Below are 14,164 nucleotides of genomic sequence, written 5' to 3' on the forward strand. Positions count from 1 at the left end.
CTTTGTCAAGGGTAAATCATGTCTGACCAATCTGATTGAATTTTTCGAGGGGGTGACTAGGTGTGTGGATGAGGGAAATGCTGTGGATGTGGTTTACATGGACTTCAGTAAAGCTTTTGACAAAGTCCCGCATAGGAGACTGGTCAAGAAGGTAACAGCCCATGGGATCCAGGGGGCCTTGGCGCGTTGGATCCTAAACTGGCTGAGTGGCAGGAGGCAGAGGGTGATGGTCGAAGGTTGCTTTTGTGACTGGAAGCCTGTGTCCAGTGGGGTACCTCAGGGATCGGTGCTGGGTCCCTTGCTGTTTGTGATCTACATTAATGATTTGGATGAGAATGTAAAGGGTATGATTAGTAAGTTCGCGGATGACACGAAAATTGGTGGGGTGGTAAATTGCGAGGAGGAAAGCCTCAGGCTACAGGACGATATTAACGGGTTGGTCAGATGGGCGGAAAAGTGGCAAATGGAATTTAACCCGGAAAAGTGCGAGGTGATGCATTTTGGACGGACAAATAAGGCAAGGGAATACACAATGAGTGGTAGGACCCTAGGAAGTACAGAGGGTCAGAGGGACCTTGGTGTACATGTACATAGATCCCTGAAGGCAGCGGAACAGGTAGATAAGGTGGTTAAAAAGGCATATGGGATACTTGCCTTCATTAGCAGAGGCATAGAATATAAGAGCAGGGAGGTTATGATGGAGCTGTACAAAACGCTGGTGAGGCCACAGCTGGAGTACTGTGTGCAGTTCTGGTCGCCTCACTATAGGAAGGATGTGATTGCTTTGGAGAGGGTGCAGAGAAGGTTCACCAGGATGTTACCTGGGATGGAGCGCCTCAGCTATGAAGAAAGGCTCAACAGGCTGGGGTTGTTTTCCTTGGAGCAAAGGAGGCTGAGGGGGGACCTGATTGAGGTGTACAAAATGATGAGGGGCATAGATAGGGTAGATAAAGAGGAACTTTTCCCCTTAGTAGGGGGGTCAATAACAAGGGGGCATAGATTCAGGGTAAGGGGCAGGAGATTTAGGGGGGATTTGAGGAGGAACTTTTTCACCCAGAGGGTGGTTGGAATCTGGAACTCACTGCCTGAAAGGGTGGTAGAGGCAGGAACCCTCACAACATTCAAGAAGCATTTGGATGGGCACTTGAAATGCCATTGCATACAAGGCTATGGACCAAATGCTGGAAAATGGGATTAGACTGGACAGGGATTGATGGACGGCGCAGACACGATGGGCCGAAGGGCCTCTTTCTGCGCTGTAAAACTCTATGAACTCTATGATGAAGACCGGTGATATATTTCCAAGTCAGGATTGTGTGAGTTAGAGGGGAACTTGGAGGCGATAGTGTTCCATGCACCTGCTGCCCTAGTCCTTCGAGGTGGAGGTGGTCAGGGGTTTGGGAAGTGCTGTTGAAGAAGCCTTGGCGAGTTGCTGCAGTACATTATATCTAAAGCGTTTGTTTCATCAGTGCAGCAGCAAGAATTCGGGGAACAGCTGCAAGCAATCCGGGACCCCACAGCCAGTGTAATTCAACAAGTAAGGGAATTGTCAGCATCACCTCAGACTTGGTAGAGGAGCTAGAAGTCAAAGGACACCATTTTGACACTGTACGGGTCGCTGGTCGGACTGCATCTGGAGTGTTGTGCCCAGTTTTGGTCCCCCCAACATGGTGGGTTATATAGCTGCCTTGGAAAAGGTCCAGAGGAGAGCGACAAGAATGTACCCCAGCTTAAAGAACCCCAGCTACTTGGTCTATTTACCTTACAGCAGCATAGACTTAGAAACAACCTGATTGAGGTCTATAGAATAATTAAAGGGCTGGATAGTGTCTCTGTTGATAGATTATTCCAGTTTAATAGATTGAGGAAGACCAGGGGACACGAGTTGAAACTATGTAAGAGTAGGAATGGACTGGATGTTCGGCAGTTCTTCATTTCCCAGAGAGCCTCTGGAATGTGTTGCCAGCTGGTGCGGTGGGTGCTGACTCTCTGCCTTCCAGAAGGAGCGGGACCAGTTCCTGTTCCTGACTGGGGCAGAGATTGCATCATAGAGAAGGTCAGTGTCTTTATAGATAACACTGGGTCAGTGTGATCTCCTGGACTGGTTTCCATTGCCTCTCCCAGGAGATTCATGGCTGCGGGGGTGAGGGAATGGAAGAAGTGTTTAGTTATGATGATCCGGCTATCATGGGGCAGGCTTGACGGACCAGCTGGTCTTTTCCTGGCCGTCAACTTTGTATGTTCGTATGCGGCAACACTGCCCCATGTTGTAGAACATCAGATCTTATCCCTGTACATACAGGATTATAGGGAATTGAGTCGTTGTAACCAAACATAACACTGTGAACGGGAGTGTGCGATGGAAAAGCAAACTTACTCTGCACTTCTGTGGAGCCAATGTCATTGGGACTCCTCCGCACCTTCTCCACTAGCTGGCTAGTTTTCAGTTTCAGCTTCTCTTTCTGAAAGCGAGTCATTCACAGAATTAGTTCAGTATCAACATTGCAGGATAGTCAATCTAAAATCAGCAGCACGAAGAGGAACCAGACCCAGGTGAGGGCCCCCCCCACCCAACCCCCAACACTGAAACGTCGCTACAGCTTGAGGCGTTTACAAGGAACATTACAGGGAACTCGGATAAGATGGGCCCCACATTCTCTTAAAAAATAAGTACATTTAAACTCAGGTCAATGGTCGGACTCCTGCAGACAGCTGCTGTCTTTGGTCACTGATCAGCTGTTTGCTGCTCAGCAGGAAGCGAGTTTCATTGACTTGTCCAACACCTCACTCGAGGCACCAGTCTGCACACGAGGGTCGAGAGCGGTCCAACACCTCACCCGGGGCACCAGTCTACACACGAGGGTCGAGAGTGGTCCAACACCTCACCCGAGGCACCAGTCTTCACACGAGGGTCGAGAGCAGTCCAACACCTCACCCGAGACACCAGTCTTCACACGAGGGTCGAGAGTGGTCCAACACCTCACCCGAGGCACCAGTCTACACACGAGGGTCGAGAGCGGTCCAACACCTCACCCGAGGCACCAGTCTTCACACGAGGGTCGAGAGCGGTCCAACACCTCACCCGAGGCACCAGTCTTCACACACGAGGGTCGAGAGTGGTCCAACACCCCACCCGAGGCACCAGTCTTCACACGAGGGAGAGACTGGTCCAACACCTCACCCGAGGCACCAGTCTTCACACGAGGGAGAGACTGGTCCAACACCTCACCCGAGGCACCAGTCTTCACACGAGGGTCGAGAGTGCCAACAGCCAGCTGCTTACACCGACAGAAATTTCACCCCATCTGCGTCCGAGGATATCCGATGATATTTGGGTAATAAAAATACTCAAATTCAACACAATGTTCCCCATCCTTCCTGAACATGCTGGGTACCAGCTCAGTCCCGCCAGCCTTCCTGAACTTACCATTTTCTTCTACCTTTTAAAATATTTCAATTGACCAGTTACCTTTGACCTCCTCATGAAGCCGCTGTGGTCTGGGTCTTATGTCTCTGTCTCTCTCTTTCCTCCACTGTTTCCACATCCCTTTACATAGCCTTACTAAACTGGGCATTCAGCGACTTCAATCTCCAGTCCGACTTCCCACTTGCTCCTTCCCAGAGCTCTTCTGGTTACGCCATCATTTGCTGTGCTGAAGTCTCATTAATTTCAGCCAAAGTCTTCATTCAGTGGGTCGCACTCTCGCCTCAGAGTCAGAAGGTTGTGAGTTCAAGTTCCACTCCAGAGGCTGGAGCACAAAAATCTAGGCCGACACTCCAGTGCAATGCTGAGGGAGTGCTGCACTGTCAGAGGAGCCGTCTTTCAGATGAGATGTTAAACCGAGGCCCCGTCTGCTCTCTCAGGTGGATGTAAAAGATCCCAACCCAAGGTACTATTTGGAAGAAGAGCAGGGGAGTTATTCTCAGTGTCCTGGCCAATATTTATCCCTCAATCAAATCACTAAAACAGATTATCTGGTCATTATCATGTTGCTGTTTGTGGGAGCTTGCTGTGCGCAAATTGGCTGCCACGTTTCCTACATTACAACAGTGACTACACTTCAAAAGCACTTCATTGATTGTGAAGCATATTGGGACATCCTGAGGTTGTGAAAGGCGCTATATAAATACAAGTCTTTATTTCTTTCAACCCAAAGTGCCCCCACCCACGTCCCCCATTCACGCAGAGAAAATTCTGGCCTCCATGAAGCCCCTCACTACAGTGATGTCCCTTATGGTTGAGTGGCTTGCCGTTGCACTTCAACCTCAGTAGCTCTGTCCTGCAGTTGGTATTACTCAAGAATAAAGGGAAGGGAAGGATTTCCAGTAAAGCAATTTCGCCTTTCCAGTCTCCCACGAGGTTTTTGAAAGCCTGGGTTTGTATTACAGAATAGTAAAGATGAGGGAGGACATTCTGCTCCTCCTAGCTCATCCCTCCAGAACGACAGCCCCATACTGGCTCCCTCACATCCTCTGACTGACTCTTCGTGTCCCAGATTGTCACCTCCACCGCCTGCCAGGAGTTCTGGCGTCACCAGTTCATATGTAGAAAATGGCAACTCGTGCGAGGTAATGCGGGGCAGCTGTAGGCGTGGAACCGTAACCCAGCACAGGTAGTGTGGAACTGCAACCTAGCAATGGGCAGCATAGAAGCGTATCCTAGCAACGGGCAGTGCCTTTATTTGGGGGCTGGGGAGAAAGAGAGAATATTGGTGCAGAAATTAAACAGGACCTCATTATATCAGGAAATTATGCCGAGGGAAATCCTGAGGTCCACACCACTTAAAAAAAAATTAGAAGATCTGAAAAGGGGAGGGACTTACGTGACTTGCCATTTCCAGTGAGAGCAGCCTTCGCACCACATCGCTGGTTCTGCAGAAAAATCACATCACAATCCAGATATACGGGAGATCAGTCCGACACCTTGACATTCTCTCCTGCCTTTGTCTCCCTGCACAACACACCAACGATAGTCAGCACCTGCTCCACAGCTCAAACAATCAATAACACGCACTGGGGATTACCGAGCAGTTCAAGAGACTCAACACACTCCCCATGGGTAACCGCCCTCTCTCTACCCCAACACCCTCCCCATGGGTGACCGCCCTCTCTCTACCCCAACACCCTCCCCATGGGTGACCGCCCTCTCTCTACCCCAACACCCTCCCCATGGGTAACCGCCCTCTCTCTACCCCAACACCCTCCCCATGGGTAACCGCCCTCTCTCTACCCCAACACCCTCCCCATGGGTAACTGCCCTCTCTCTACCGCAACACCCTCCCCATGGGTAACCGCCCTCTCTCTACCCCAACACCCTCCCCATGGGTAACCGCCCTCTCTCTACCCCAACACCCTCCCCATGGGTAACCGCCCTCTCTCTACCCCAACACCCTCCCCATGGGTAACCGCCCTCTCTCTACCCCAACACCCTCCCCATGGGTAACCGCCCTCTCTCTACCCCAACACCCTCCCCATGGGTAACCACCCTCTCTCTACCCCAACACCCTCCCCATGGGTAACCGCCCTCTCTCTACCCCAACACCCTCCCCATGGGTAACCGCCCTCTCTCTACCCCAACACCCTCCCCATGGGTAACCACCCTCTCTCTACCCCAACACCCTCCCCATGGGTAACCGCCCTCTCTCTACCCCAACACCCTCCCCATGGGTAACCGCCCTCTCTCTACCCCAACACCCTCCCCATGGGTAACCGCCCTCTCTCTACCCCAACACCCTCCCCATGGGTGACCGCCCTCTCCCTACCCCAACACCCTCCCCATGGGTAACCGCCCTCTCTCAGCCCCAACACCCTCCCCATGGGTAACCGCCCTCTCTCTACCCCAACATCCTCCCCATGGGTAACCGCCCTCTCTCTACCCCAACATCCTCCCCATGGGTAACCGCCCTCTCTCTACCCCAACACCCTCCCCATGGGTAACCGCCCTCTCCCTACCCCAACATCCTCCCCATGGGTAACCGCCCTCTCTCTACCCCAACACCCTCCCCATGGGTAACTGCCCTCTCTCTACCCCAACATCCTCCCCATGGGTAACCGCCCTCTCTCTACCCCAACACCCTCCCCATGAGTAACCGCACTCTCTCTACCCCAACACCCTCCCCATGGGTAACCACCCTCGCTCTACCCCAACACCCTCTCCATGGGTAACCACCCTCTCTCTACCCCAACACCCTCCCCATGGGTAACCGCCCTCTCTCTACCCCAACACACTCCCCGTGGGTAACCGCCCTCTCCCTCAACCCCAACACCCCTCCCCACGGGTAAGCGCACTCTCTCGACCGCAACAGACTCACCGGCAGCAGCAGCGAGAGGAACCCTGGGTGGAGACTGAGCACGGAGACCAAGCAGTTAAGGAGCGGGGAGTGAGAGCGCGGCCCAGACTCACCGGCGGCAGCAGCGAGAGCGGCCCTGGGTGGAGACTGAGCGCGGAGACCAAGGAGTTAAGGAGCGGGGAGTGAGAGCGCGGCCCAGACTCACCGGCGGCAGCAGCGAGTGTGGCCCTGGGTGGAGACTGAGCGCGGAGACCAAGGAGTTAAGGAGCGGGGAGTGAGAGCGCGGCCCAGACTCACCAGCGGCAGCAGAGAAAAGTAAAAAGTAATCGAAGGGTGACATCACCAGAAAGCAGGTAAGTGATTGGTTGGTGAGTATTTCTCACTTTCTCGCTTTTTTCCAAACTTAATTTTTGTGGTTTATAGTTTCTAGGGTCTCTGTTGTATAGCAGGGAGTGCTCGTAAACAAGGGCCCTTGAGTATATTATTTAATTGTAGCGTAATTAGTGGTATTGATTTGATTTAATTTAATTTAAATTAATTAAACGGTAAGTCATGGCAGCACAGCTCGGCCCCGTGGCATGCTCCTCCTGCACTATGTGGGAAATCAGGGTCACTTCCTGTGTCCCTGACAACCATGTGTGCGGGAAGTGTATCCAGCTGCAGCTACTGACAGACCGCATTGCGGCACTGGAGCTGCGAATGGATACATACTGGAGCATTCGCGATGCTGAGGACATCGTGGATAGCACGTTTAGGGAGTTGGTCACACCACAGGTAAAGGCTGCGCAGGCAGGAAAGGAATGGGTGACCACTACGCAGAGTACGCGGCGCAGGCAGGGGTCCCCTGTGGCCATCCCCCTTTCAAACAGATATACCACTTTGGATATTGTTGAGGGAGATGGCTTATCGGGGGAAGGCAGCAGCAGCCAACTTCCTGGCACCATGGGTGATCCTGCTGCACAGGACGGGAGGAAAAAGAGCAGGAGAGCTATAGTGATAGGGGATTCTATTGTAAGGGGAATAGATAGGCTTTTCTGCGGCCACAAACGGGACTTCAGGATGCTATGTTGCCTCCCTGGTGCAAGGGTCAAGGATGTCTTGGGGCGGCTGCAGGGCATTCTGAAGGGGGAGGGTTAACAGCCAGTTGTCGTGGTGCATATAGGTACTAACGATATCGGTAAAAAACGGGATGAGGTCCTAAAAGCTGAATATAGGGAGTTAGGAGGTAAATTAAAAATAGGACCCCAAAGGTAGTAATCTCAGGATTGCCACCAGTGCCACGTGCTAGTCAGAGTAGAAATAGACGGATAATTCAGATGAATACGTGGCTAGAGGAAAGGGAAGCAAGGATAGAAACAAAAGACACAAAGGAGAAAAGCAAAAGTGGAAGGCAGAGAAATCAAGGGTGTAAATCAAACAGGGCCACAGAAAATAATAATTCTAAAAGGACTAAGAGTTTTAAAAAATCAAGCCTGAAGGCTTTGTGTCTTAATGCAAGGAGCATTCGTAATAAGGTGGATGAATTAGCTGCGCAAATAGATGTAAACTGATGTGATAGAATTGGGGTTACGGAGACATGGCTCCAGGGTGACCAAGACTAGGAATTCAACATCCAGGGGTATTCAATATTCAGGAAGGACAGGAAAAAAGGAAAAGGAGGTGGAGTAGAATTGCTGGTTAAAGAGATTAACAAAATAGTAAGGAAGGTTATTAGCTCTGATGATGTGGAATCTGTATGGGCAGAGCACATTAGTGGGAGTTGTATACAGACCCCCCAAACAGTAATGCTGAGGTTGGGGATGGCATTAAATGGGAAATTAGAGACGCGTGCAATAAGGGCACAGCAGTTATCATGGGTGACCTTAATCTACATATAGATTGGGCTAACCAAATTAGTAACAATACTGTGGAGGAGGAATTCCTAGAGTGTATACGGGATGGTTTCCTGGACCAATATATCGAGGAATCAACTAGAGATCAGGCCATCTTAGACTGGGTATTATGTAATGAGAAAGGATTAATTAGCAATCTTGTTGTGCGAGGCCCCTTGGGGAGGAGCGATCATAATGATAGAATTCTTCATTAAGATGGAGAGTGAAGTAGTTGACTCAGAGAGTAGGGTCCTGAATTTAAATAAAGGAAACTATGATGGTATGAGGCATGAGTTGGTTAGGGTGGATTGGGGAACGTTACTTAAAGGGTTGACGGTGGATAGGCAATGGCAAACATTTAAAGATCGCATGGATGAACTACAGAATTTGTTCGGCATAAAAATAAAATAAAAAAGGTGACTCAACCGTGGCTAACAAGAGAAATTAGGGATAGCATAAGATCCAAGGAGAGAATTCAGCAAAGAGGACAAAGGGATTAATTAAGAGGGAGAAAATAGATTATGAGAGTAAGCTTACAGGGAACATATAAATTGACTGTAAAAGCTTCTATAGATATGTGAAGAGAAAAAGATTGGTGAAGTCAGGAGTAGGTCCCTTGCAGTCAGAATCAGGGGAATTTATAATGGGGAACAAAGAAATGGAAGACCAATTAAATACATACTTTGGTTCTGTCGTCACAAAGGAGGACACAAATAACCTCCCAGAGATGTCGGGGAACATAGGGTCTAATGAGAGGGAGGAATTGAATGAAATCAGTATTTGTAGGGAAATGGTGTTAGGGAAATTGACGGGATTGAAGGCCGATAAATCCCCAGGGCCTGATAATCTACATCCTAGGGTACTTAAGGAAGTGGCCCTAGAAATAGTAGATGCATTGCTGGTCATCTTCCAAAATTCTATAAACTCTGGAACAGTTCCAATGGATTGGAGGATAGCTAATGTGACCCCACTATTTAAAAAAGGTGGTAGAGAGAAAACGGGGAATTATAGACCGGTAAGCCGGACATCGGTAGTGGGGAAAATGCTAGAGTGCATTATAAAAGATGTAATAGCAGAGCACTTGGAAAACAGTGACAGGATCATACAAAGTCAACATGGATTTACAAAAAGTAAATCATGCTTGACTAATCTACTGGAATTTTTTGAGGATGTAACTGGTAGAATAGATAAGGGAGAACCAGTGGATGTGCTGTATTTGGACTTTCAGAAGGCTTTCGATAAGGTCCCGCATAAGAGATTAGCGTGCAAAGTTAAAGCACATGGGATTGGGGGTAAGGTACTGTCTTGGATAGAGAACTGGTTGGCAGACAGGAAGCAAAGAGTTGGAATAAACGGGTCTTTTTATGAGTGGCAGGCAGTGACTAGTGGGGTACCGCAGGGATCGGTGCTAGGACCCCAGCTATTCACAATATATATATAAATGATCTAGACGAGGGAACTAGATGTAATATCTCCAAGTCTGCAGATGACACAAAGCTGGGTGAGCGTGTGTGCTCTGAGGAAGATGCAGAGAAACTCCAGTATGATTCGGACAGGTTGGGTGATTATACTGCATTTGCCATGCATCTGCCCAATGTGGATAAATGCGAGGTTATCCAATTTGGTGGCAAAAACAGGAAGACAGATTATCTGAACGGCAATAGATTGGGAAAAGGGGACGTGGAACGAGGCCTGGGTGTCCTTGTGCACCAGTCGCTGAAGTTAAGCATGCAGGTGCAGCAGGCGGTTAAGGCGGCAAATGGTATGTTGGCCTTCATAGCGAGAGGATTCGAGTACAGGAGCAAGGATGTCTTGCTGCAGTTGTACAGGCCTTGTAGAGACCACACCTTGAGTATTGTGTGCAGTTTTGGTCGCCTTATCTGAGGAAGGATGTTCTTGCCATAAAGTGCAGCGAAGATTCACCAGACTGATACCTGGGATGGCATGAATGACGTATGAGGAGAGGTTGGGTCGATTGGGCTTATATTCGCTCGAGTTTAGAAGAATGAGAGGGGATCTCATTGAAACTTATAAAATTCTAACAGGACTAGACAGACTAGATGCAGGAAGGATGTTCCCGATGGCAGGGGAGTCCAGAACCAGAGGTCACAGTCTAAGGATAAGGGGTAAGCCATTTAGGACTGAGATGAGGAGGAATTTCTTCACCCAGAGAGTGGTGAACCTGTGGAATTCTCTACCACACACGGCAGTTGAGGCCAATTCATTAAATATATTCAAGAAGGAGGTAGATATATTTCTTAAGGCTAAAGGGATCAAGGGATATGGGGAGAAAGCAGGGACAGGGCACTGAATTTGGATGATCAGCCATGATCTCATTAAATGGTGGAGCAGGCTTGAGGGGCCGAATGGCCTACTCCTGCTCCTATCTTCTATGTTTCTTTAACACCCTCCCCATGGGTAACCACCCTTTCTCTACCCCAACACCCTCCCCATGGGTAACCGCCCTCTCTCTACCCCAACACCCCTCCCCATGGGAGGTGGGTAGAAAGAGGGAGAAGGCAGCAGCAGCCAATTTCCTGGCACCGTGGGTGGTTCTGCTGCACAGGACGAGAGGAAAAAGAGCGGGAGAACTATAGTGATAGGGGATTCTATTGTAAGGGGAATAGATAGGCATTTCTGCGGCCGCAAACGAGACTCCAGGATGGTATGTTGCCTCCCTGGTGCAAGTGTCAAGGATGTCTCGGAGTGGTTGCAGGGCATTCTGGAGGGGGAGGGTGAACAGCCAGTTGTCGTGGTGCATATAGGTACCAACGATATAGGTAAAAAACAGGATGAGGTCCTAAAAGCTGAATATAGGGAATTAGGAGGTAAATGTAGAAATAGGACCTCAAAGATAGTAATCTCAGGATTGCTACCAGTGCCACGTGCTAGTCAGAGTAGAAATAGAAGGATATTTCAGACGAATACGTGGCTAGAGCAATGGTGCAAGGGGGAGGAATTCAAATTCCTGGGACATTGGAACCAGTTCTGGGGGAGGTGGGACGGTTTGCACCTGGGCAGGACTGGGACCGATGTCCTAGGGGGAGTGTTTCCAAGTGCTGTTGGGGAGGGTTTAAACTAAAATGGCAGGGGGTTGGGAACCTGTGCAGGGAGACAGAGGAAAGGGAAGCAAGGATAGAAGCAAAAGACAGGGAGGAGAAAAGCAAAAGTGGCAGTCAGAGAAATCAAGGGTGCAAATCAAACATGGCCACAGTAAATAATAATTCTAAAAGGTCTAAGAGTGTTAAAAAAACAAGCTTGAAGGCTTTGTGTCTTAATGCGCAAATAGATGTAAACAGAAATGATATAATTGCGATTACGGAGACATGGCTCCAGGGTGACCAAGGCTGGGAATTCAACAACCAGGGGTATTCAATATTCAGGAAAGCAGGCAAAAAGGAAAAGGAGGCGGGGTAGCATTGCTGGTTAAAGAGGAGATTAACACAATAGTAAGGAAGGATATTAGCTCTGATGATGTGGAATCTGTATGGGTAGAGCTGAGAAATACCAAGGGGCAGAAAACGTTAGTGGGAGTTGTATACAGACCCCCAAAGAGTAATGCTGAGGTTGGGGATGGCATTAAACGGGAAATTAGAGACAAGTGCAATAAGGGCACAGCAGTTATCATGGGTGACTTTAATCTACATATAGATTGGGCTAACCAAATTAGTAACAATATTGTGGAGGAGGAATTCCTGGAGTGTATACGGGATGGTTTCCTGGACCAATATGTCGAGGAACCAACTAGAGATCAGGCCATCTTAGACTGGGTATTATGTAATGAGAAAGGATTAATTAGCAATCTTGTTGTGCGAGGCTCCTTGGGGCAGAGCGATCATAATGATAGAATTCTTCATTAAGATGGAGAGTGAAGTATTTGACTCAGAGAGTAGGGTCCTGAATTTAAATAAAGGAAACTACGATGGTATAAGGCGCGAGTTGGCTAGGATGGATTGGGGAACGTTACTTAAAAGGTTGACGGTGGATAGGCAATGGCAAACATTTAAAGATCACATGGATGAACTACAGAATTTGTTCATCCCTGTTTGGCATAAAAATAAAACAAAAAAGATGACTCAACCGTGGCTAACAAGGGAAATTAGGGATAGCATAAGATCCAAGGAGAGGACATATAAATTGACCAGAAAAAGCAACAAACCTGAGGATTGGGAGCAGTTTAGGATTCAGCAAAGGAGGACAAAGGGATTAATTGAGAGGGGGAAAATAGAGTGTGAGTGTAAGCTTGCAGGGAACATAAAAACTGACTGTAAAAGCTTCTATAGGTATGTGAAGAGAATAAGATTGGTGAAGTCAAGTGTAGGTCCCTTGCAGTCAGAATCAGGGGAATTTATAATGGGGAACAAAGAAATGGAAGACCAATTAAATACATACTTTGGTTCTGTCTTCACAAAGGAGGACACCAATAACCTCCCAGAGATGTCGGGAAACATAGGGTCTAATGAGAGGGAGGAACTGAATGAAATCAGTATTTGTAGGGAAATGGTGTTAGGGAAATTGACAGGATTGAAGGCCGATAAATCCCCATGGCCTGATAATCTACATCCTAGGGTACTTAAGGAAGTGGCCCTAGAAATAGTAGATGCATTGCTGGTCATCTTCCAAAGTTCTATAGACTCTGGAACAGTTCCCATGGATTGGAGGGTAGCTAATGTAACTCCACGATTCAAAAAAGGTGGTGGAGAGAAAACGAGGAATTATAGGTCGGTAAGCCTGACATTGGTAATGGGGAAAATGCTAGCGTCCATTATAAAAGGTGTAATAGCAGAGCACTTGGAAAACAGTGACAGGATCGGACAAAGTGAACCTGGATTTACAAAAGGTAAATCGTGCTTGACTAATCTACTGGAATTTTTTGAGGATGTAACTGGTAGGATAAGGGAGAACCAGTGAATGTGGTGTATTTGGACTTTACCGCAACACCCTCTCCATGGGTAACCGCCCTCTCTCTACCCCAACACCCTCCCCATGGGTAACCGCCCTCTCTCTACCCCAACACCCTCTCCATGGGTAACCGCCCTCTCCCTACCCCAACACCCTCCCCATGGGTAACCGCCCTCTCTCAGCCGCAACACCCTCCCCATGGGTAACCGCCCTCTCTCTACCCCAACACCCTCTCCATGGGTAACCGCCCTCTCTCTACCCCAACACCCTCCCCATGGGTAACCGCCCTCTCTCTACCCCAACACCCTCCCCATGGGTAACCGCCCTCTCTCTACCCCAACACCCTCCCCATGGGTGACCGCCCTCTCTCTACCCCAACACCCTCCCCATGGGTAACCGCCCTCTCTCTACCCCAACACCCTCTCCATGGGTAACCGCCCTCTCTCTACCCCAACACCCTCCCCATGGGTAACCACCCTCTCTCTACCCCAACACCCTCCCCATGGGTAACCGCCCTCTCTCAGCCGCAACACCCTCCCCATGGGTAACCGCCCTCTCTCTACCCCAACACCCTCCCCATGGGTGACCGCCCTCTCTCTACCCCAACACCCTCCCCATGGGTAACCGCCCTCTCTCTACCCCAACACCCTCTCCATGGGTAACCGCCCTCTCTCTACCCCAACACCCTCCCCATGGGTAACCGCCCTCTCTCAGCCCCAACACCCTCCCCATGGGTAACCGCCCTCTCTCTACCCCAACACCCTCCCCATGGGTGACCGCCCTCTCTCAGCCCCAACACCCTCCCCCATGGGTAACCGCCCTCTCTCTACCCCAACACCCTCCCCATGGGTAACCGCCCTCTCTCTACCCCAACACCCTCCCCATGGGTAACCGCCCTCTCTCTACCCCAACACCCTCCCCATGGGTAACCGCCCTCTCTCTACCCCAACACCCTCCCCATGGGTAACCACCCTCTCTCTACCCCAACACCCTCCCCATGGGTAACCGCCCTCTCTCAGCCCCAACACCCTCCCCATGGGTAACCGCCCTCTCTCTACCCCAACACCCTCCCCATGGGTGACCGCCCTCTCTCAGCCCCAA

The 14,164-nt window shown here is 49.8% G+C and overlaps 1 protein-coding gene across 2 annotated transcripts in view; it reads right to left on the reverse strand.

Annotated features, from left to right (window-relative positions):
• LOC147103043 (small ribosomal subunit protein uS15m-like) overlaps positions 1-14,164 on the reverse strand; it is a 49,793-nt gene that overhangs the window by 11,523 nt on the left and 24,106 nt on the right. For both annotated transcript variants that reach the window (XM_085962317.1, XM_085962316.1), the window contains 2 exons: positions 4,824-4,872; positions 2,378-2,462 (listed from right to left, as the gene is read on the reverse strand). In XM_085962317.1, the coding sequence (XP_085818443.1) occupies positions 2,378-2,462; positions 4,824-4,872 (134 nt within the window). The remainder of the gene's footprint in view (positions 1-2,377; positions 2,463-4,823; positions 4,873-14,164) is intronic.

The sequence above is a fragment of the Somniosus microcephalus genome, chromosome 20 (assembly GCF_052327205.1).
Source record: "Somniosus microcephalus isolate GS21.2 chromosome 20, FLI_Smic_1.0, whole genome shotgun sequence".
Taxonomy (NCBI): Eukaryota; Metazoa; Chordata; class Chondrichthyes; order Squaliformes; family Somniosidae; genus Somniosus; species Somniosus microcephalus.